Below are 8,104 nucleotides of genomic sequence, written 5' to 3' on the forward strand. Positions count from 1 at the left end.
TCAAAAAGTTCCCGGAATTAGCACTAGGATGCTCTGAGTCAGCTGATTTGAGTTGTTTTTTTTTTGGTTAGGATGTTGCCACATCTATCATTGACATTTCCACCAAATTTTATCACCATAGCTTGACATTTGTAAAAGTTACGCCGTCTTGAGTACATCTACCTCTGCATGTATTTTCGATTTTGGATTTGTGGGCAAACAACTCGTGGATTTTGCACCATGATAACGCACCGTCGCACAGTGCCATCATTATCCGTGAATTTTTGACCAAGAATGAAACGAATACCATCCAACAACCATCGAATTCACCTGATAATGATATGGCTCCCTGCGATTTTTTTCTGTTCGATCGAGTCAAAAAATTTACAACCATTACGGGGAACGCGTTTTAACAGTCGAAAGGAGGTAATGGAAAAATCGAAGACGGTTCTGATAGCTATACCGACAATAGAATTCCAGAAATGTTTCGAGAGCTGGATCAAGCTGGCATAAGTGCGTTGCAGTCGATGGGGAGTACTTTGAAGAGGACAATATCACTTTTGATAAATAAAACTTGTATTTTGAATTTTCTGAATGAATTCCGGGAACTTTTTGATCAAGGTATATATATTAGGTACATATATGTATTAGCGTGGTTTTCTGCAGGAGCTATATTTGTATGATTTAGAAAATATGCTATATAAATATACTATGATTGGCAAATCCTTACTATATATATATATATCAAGATGTTAATAGTTTTATCATACCAAATTAAAAGAAAAAAGTAGTAATACATAACATATCATCTAAATTTTTGCAGTTCTTGATTCTTACGGGGTTTATATTATTAAGAATGTTGTTCTCGGCATAAACAAATAAAAGTTAAATATCTTTTAATTCTATTAGTATTACGTGATTATAAAAATAAAAGAAGAAATAACGATACCAGAGTTTCTACTTTAAATCTTCACAGTTTACATAAATAGCAGCAACAAGACGATATTATGAAAATTGTATGTATTTTTCAAACATGCTCATCGATTAGCATCAAAGACAAAGAATAATGTAATAGAGAATAAGAATACCTATATCTAGAAATAACTCGCAAGATATCGAAGAAACTCACATAATTTAGGTTTATAACAAATTATTTCATTTTGGTTGATATGCTTGAAGAGAGTCATTTAATGGATAGATCTTCAATCGTTTATACTTTATAAGCAAGAGAAAAAGAGTAAGTATAGGTTTCTAAACATGTTGCATATGATCCGTGATGGAGAAGATGGGGCAACGATATGTAACGATACAGTGTCAATGAAAAGAAGGACAGAGGTATTCTTTCCAGTAAACATTAATTAACAGACATATAACAATGTTATAATTCATACTCTACGATATATAAATATAATATAATACGTATATTATATACCAGTTACATTGTCGAATGTGAAATTATGACATTGATACGTTACTTATAGTTCATGTTTACTGGCGCGAAAAAAAAATAAAATAGTTGAAAGAGAATCAATTCGACGTTCCAAATATGATTATAGGGCGGTATTCATAATCCATTCTTATTTTAAGACCGTCTTAAGTAATATCTTAAAATGCTACTGCGACTCTCTGATACGTTGGTTCATGACATCTTAAAATCTGTACTTAAGACTTAGCTATAAGATCCGACTATGAATATCGGCCATAATCATGTGAATTTGTGCTACTGTACATTTTTCATTTGTTTTCGTGATCCTCTAGCCAGGAAAGCACTGCTACTCGTCGTGCTGTTGCAGCTAAGTCGAGGAAATAATACGAAATTTCGCGCATTCTTTCGATCTTTGGGGATTGAGGAGAATTGACAGCGATGTGGTCATTATCACTTCTTCTTAAAGCATGCGAGGGCATTGAAGTAACAGCGCCAGAAAAGTTCACTCTGGGCTAGTGCGCGTCGTTGCAGATCCATCTGAAAACGAGAAAAAATGCGGATGTGAATACACTCATATTAAATTTTATAGCTACAGTATTATAATTAAATTTTAGTAGTGACACAGTACACGCACAAATGTACGAACATTTCTTTTTTATTGATTCGTCGTTTATACTATTTTGATCTCGTATTATTTTTTTCTATTACTCATTTTGCCTAGTATAATAATTTTATTATATTTAATTAATTTTATTACTATTTTATTAAGAAATTAATACCAAAATACAAAAGAATGCGCCATTAATATGATTAATTTCTTGCAGAGGGTGCTATGCGGAGCTTTCAAATCACATTGCATTTTATATATGAATTTTGTTTATATTATACTGCAGGGATAAATTATTTTTATTTTAATACTAAAATAAGTATTACAGTAAATAATGTTATTTACAAGAATGTGTAAAATTATAACAAAAATATGAAAAGTGAAGAAATGTATAATTGCCTTACCAGGTGTACAAATATGAAATGACGATTTGAGAAACAGATGGCGCACCAATGCAGTGTGAAGTACAAAGATTTAACATTATATGCCATTTTATTGTACCATCAACAAGTGTCAAACGCACAAAGTGATTTGATTGAAAAATGTTTGCATAGTATTGTGTTGCTGTGTTTAATATGACGAAATTTGTACCAAATAAGGAGCATTCGCGGATAGCATTAATTTTTTGTTTTCATTTGAAGAAAATGCTGCTGCGGAATCATACCGATTACTTGGAGAAGTTTATGGTGAACATGCTTCATCGCAAAAAATGTGTGAACGATAGTTTCAGCGTTTCAAAATTGGAGATTCGATGTTGCAGACAAGGAACACGGAAAACCGCCCAAAAAGTACGAAGACGTGGAATTGCAAGCATTGCTGGATGAAGATGATTCACAAAAACACAAAAACAACTCGCAGATCAATTGAGCGTTAGTCAACAAGCTGTTTCCAATCGCCTACGAGAGATGGGAAAGATTCAGAAAGTCGGCAGATGGATGCCACATGAATTGAACGAGAGACAGATGAAAAGGCGCAAAAACACATGTGAAATTTTGCTCGAACGATACAGAAGAAAGTTCATTCTTGCATCGTATCGTTACTGGGGATGAAAAGTAGATTTTTTTTGAGAATCCCAAGCGCAAAAAATTATGGGTAGACCCAGGCGCACCATCCACATCGACCGCAAGACTGAATTTGGCAGGAAAACGATGCTCTGTGTTTGTGGGACCAGAAGGGTGTAGTCTATTATGAGCTATTGAAGCCTGGCGAAACGGTTATCAAATCAAATGCTATCAACAACAATTGATCGATTTGAACCATTCGCTGCTTAAAAAACGACCAGAATATCAAAAGAGGCAACATAAGGTCATTTTTCTCCATGACAATGCTCCATGTATGGCAAAACTAGTTCGGGACACTCCCGGAAGCCACTCAGCTGGGAAGTTCTACCCCATGCGGCTTACTCACCAGACTTGGCTCCTTCCGATTACCACTTGTTTGCATCGATGGATCACGCACTTGCTGAGCAGCGCTTTGGTTCGTACGAAGATGTGAAAAAATGGCTCGATGAATGGTTCGCGGCAAAAGGGGAAGGATTATTTTGGTATTCACAAATTGCCCGAAAGATGGGAAAAATGTGTAACTAGCAATGGAGCATACTTTGAATAAATCTCTTTTTCATTCTTCTGAATTTAACGTGTTTTTTTTTGGGGAAAAAAATCGTCATTTCATATTTGTACACCTGGTATAATGTGGTTCAAGCTATTAGGATTTTCGAATAACAGTTAATATCGAATTCACTACCGTTTGGTCATCCATCATAGGGACGACTTCCGAGTTGACGGTTTGGAAATGTTGATGTGCTGATGGCTTGCTTATACCTGTACTTTCAATTGGAACTTTATTTCTGGTTGAACTTTTACTTCCAACTGAAGTTTTGCTTCCGACTGAACCTTTTCCTTGATTATCAACAACCTTCTGTAGAGCTACCATTAATTGATCGAATAATAGAGCTGCCCTTTTTGGCACTACCTGTAATAAAATCAGGATAAAAGGATTAAAACGATTATAACATAAATTAAATTTTTATGTTATAACTAACGAAATCTTTTTAGTTCATGTTTTACAGAAAATCTTAATTCATATTTGTTGTTTTTCATAAAAAAATGTAATTTTATTTAAGAGAAAATAACGATATTTTTCAAATATTGTGTGTTTTTTAAAATGCGTTTATAATTATGAAGAAATCATCAATTTATTTCCCTCAAATTTTTATCTAATTATATATCTACTAGTAATTATATATCTACAATTTTTTGCTATCTCTAATAATTCATAAAATAAGACATTACGGAATACAAGATTTAATTGTTTGTTACTCTATATGTATAATTACTCTCATATGTATATAATATCATAATTTACAAATAGTATTGTATACTACTCAATCCATTTTTTTTAAATTTATTCTTATCATTTAATTTATTATGTCATTTAAGTATTCTCTAAATCTATTCTATCTAATTCAGTAATTCTTATATTTAAATCGTAGATATATAATTACTCATATAAAGAGTTTCTTTAAAAAAAAATTATTTGTCAAATCCAGTTTTATTCATTCTACACGTTGCATTTTCCACGTGTTCAGTTTCTGACGAACATATTAATAAAGTGTCTTGCGAAATAACAAAATAAGAGTAGCAGGCCATTGATAGGCCATATATATTTTTCTTCAGTTTATCTAATTAATAAGTATGTAAACACACACGTGTATGAAAATTACTACTAATTAAGAAGATAACGTTTTCTCTTGACTGCACTAGTGCAACATTCAGACAGTATATCGTATTTCCATGGCTGGTGATAAGTGAACCCATTCGATGTACATTCGGTGTTTCCATGGCTACGGTGTAATGCAAATTTTATGCACGAAGTGGGATTTTACTACACCGTCTCAAAGGAACGGTATAGAGTTAGTGTGACATTTAAAATTTGATAATGGAAGTCAAACGGGAATAGGGTTTTAGTGTAATAATGATATAATGTACACTATAGTATACCATAGTACATGATATGCACAACTAGTACAGCTGAATGTAGCGTTTACACGCAACTGGTGCGAAGCTATTTTGATTAATAATACCTGAGCAACTATAGATATAATTTATAATCTAAGAGAATTGGATAAAACTGAAATATATAAATAAATTATTCTTAATAATCTAATTTTTTTACAATACATTATAATTCAATTTTCTATTTTTTTAATTTAAAATAGAAAAATAATTTGTAGAATAATTTTATAAGTTTTTTAATCTCATTTTTTTCGCTCTTTTTGCCTTGCTGTTTGTTTAAAAAATTCATGTTTCTCTTTATTTATATCTAACTATAATCTATTTTTAAATAATTAGGGAATATTGGGATTTTACTGACAATGAGATAATTAGGTAAGAAATCGCGATGTCTTCAAGAATGAACAGGTGGAAATGTGAAAAACCGTATATTCTGTTCGTCATATATGATGAAATGGACAATTCTTTGTTCTGAAGTTTAGAATGAATGATAAATCGATGATAAAAATAATGAACGTTCAAGAGAATCCAGACGAGATTAAAGATATACCCAGGTACTGTTTACCTTTTAGGTATAAGGTAAAAGAATAATCAGAGCGAGAAAAAATCGATGTTACTATACGAATTTCTGTACCGTCAGAATGTTACGAATTTCTTTGTGCAGCATACAAAACAATCATTATCAAAATTATATTCTGATCGAAATTACGGCATTGCCAAAATTAAAAAAAAATTGAATTATTTAAGGTGGACGATATTTTTTTCACAAAAATAAATGCGTCAAAAAAGGAAAAGATTAAATAGCGATAATCCATTTTTATATATGTTCGAAATAAAATTCTTTTCGAGAAATTTAGTTTGATTACCGAATTTTATAATAACATCATAAAATTCTATATTTACTTATAAAGATTTATCATTTGATGCAAATATAAAAAAAATACTCTCTTCTTACTTGTAATGTAAAAAGAAATACGAAAAAAGACCAAACGTCTGGAAGTTTGTTATATCAAAAATAAAGTAAGGGGAAAAATAATGAAAGGGGAAAAATAGGGTAAAAATTAAATTCAACATATTAAAATTATCGATATTTTTAATTTTTTCGCAATTCAATGTTTTTGCGGCGATTTATACCGCAATGTTTTCTTCGACTTATGCTTTTCTTTTGTTTCTGGCCTAACGTTCACGATTACAATTTTTTTCCTTTTCTTCCAGAAGGACTCTATATCAGTATATTAAATGCTACAATTGTTTCTTAGTAAATTTTGTGAATTTTGCCGAGCTAATCTGCTCTTCACTCGCCTCTTTGCCCTACGAATTTTTCATTCTTTTATAAAAATATTGATTTTTCTTTTTTTTACTCGATTATTTTATATAGTACATATTCTTTTCTTCGCACGCTCTATTTGCTGATCATTGCCTCCTACTGTTTCCTCTTCAATATCGCATTATATAAAATGATGTTTAATTGTTGGAATCATTTGCATTTTCTTCACAACGATTACGAATATAATAATATTTGCTTGATTGAAGCATTGATCAAATATTATCAAATCAGATTAAGTCGTTATCGTTTCGCATGCTTGATTTCATATTTTTGTAACAAGATTACAATTTCTCGATTATTATAACGAAGCATTTAGGAGAAGAGTCAATTGGATTATCTATATTACTGCATCAGGTTCTGTGAAACTTGTGCGGAATAGATCTAGTTAGCTCGTGCGTAGGTGTCGTTTATTAATTGGACAGTTTTAGAGACAAGTTCGATATCCGCAACATTTTCTCGCTTGCAACAAGTTAAATCTCCTCTTGCGATAGGTATGACGCTAGAGAAAGAAGTACATTTTATTTGCAGTAACGTACCTGTGCAGGACTTTGGAATTGCCAAAGTAATTTGGACTAAAAAAATATTCATAAGGAAGGAAGCATGAGAAATATAGGAAATATATCTTATACGCGTATATTTAGTCTTCAAATATTTATTGCAATTTCTTGTTCGCAATTTTCATTGCACGAAACCAAACATTGAGATTGCTACATAGAAATCTGTGCTTTATACGTTCTATTTGTTGAAGTAAACAATCGTCTTGTAATATAATATTTTATTGTAGCTTGCACGCATGCACGCCTACACACACATTCATTAGTTTCTTCCTAGTTTATTCATTTCGATCGATTTCCCGAAGGATTGCTGGAATATTTTTCTTTCCTTCCATTACATCTGCAACACTTTATAGAAAATCGTACCTACGCAATCGGAATTTAATCCAATGAAGGTTAGAGTCGCGAGCTTTGAGTAAGAAGGCATAAAAAATTAAATCACTTATCCAATGTAAGATACTTCATCTCGCACACACACGAAAGAGATTCCTGTATTCAAACAGCGCGACACATTGTCCTTATTCCTTCCGATTAATATCCAATTTAAAAATTGCTCATAGCATATTTTCATAGCTCGATTTCCTTATAGAGTTTTCATCCCGTTTTGTTTATTGATATGTGTATGTGTTTTAACTTCGCCGTCGTATAACAAAATAAATTCATAGATGAAAGTGCAAAATTTTGTTTGGCAATTGTAATAATATGTTTATGGATTTTCAGATTATGGACTTTCAGGAGAATGAACTATTTATATTATTTTACAAATAATTTTTGAATGGAGAATTTTCCAGTTTTTTATAGAATGATGTCAATTAAATTTAATAATTAAAATCTTGTTTTTTAGAGAAAAAGAGAGAAAGAAAATGATTTCCTTTTACGTTCGATTTTGGATTTATTGCGTAATATTGTGTATGTAATATCGTGAACAGTTTCATTAAGTATTTAAATTTTATCAGGAAGAAATAAATGAATATAAATGATAGAGTAAAAACTCACCCACACACATCAAAGAATATTTTGTAATATTTAATTCCTTAGGTAATAATTAATGTAATTAAAATTTCGATAATCTTAATACTTCATTTAATTTTAATATAAAGCTTATAAAAGATAAAAAAAATTTCGCATTTGATTGTTAAATCGGTAATGAAATTGCTCATAGTCATATTGAAAATGTAAAAATAATTCTGAAAATACACA

At 31.1% G+C, this 8,104-nt stretch overlaps 1 protein-coding gene across 1 annotated transcript in view; it reads right to left on the reverse strand.

Moving 5' to 3' along the window:
• Positions 1-1,855: 1,855 nt before the first annotated feature.
• LOC108691102 overlaps positions 1,856-8,104 on the reverse strand; it is a 51,408-nt gene continuing 45,159 nt past the window's right edge. Inside the window, exons 2-3 of the mRNA XM_018198740.1 lie at positions 3,756-3,983; positions 1,856-1,942 (exon numbers count right to left, since the gene is read on the reverse strand). Of these exons, the coding sequence (XP_018054229.1) occupies positions 1,856-1,942; positions 3,756-3,983 (315 nt within the window). The remainder of the gene's footprint in view (positions 1,943-3,755; positions 3,984-8,104) is intronic.

The sequence above is a fragment of the Atta colombica genome, unplaced genomic scaffold (assembly GCF_001594045.1).
Source record: "Atta colombica isolate Treedump-2 unplaced genomic scaffold, Acol1.0 scaffold39, whole genome shotgun sequence".
NCBI classification, from domain to species: domain Eukaryota; kingdom Metazoa; phylum Arthropoda; class Insecta; order Hymenoptera; family Formicidae; genus Atta; species Atta colombica.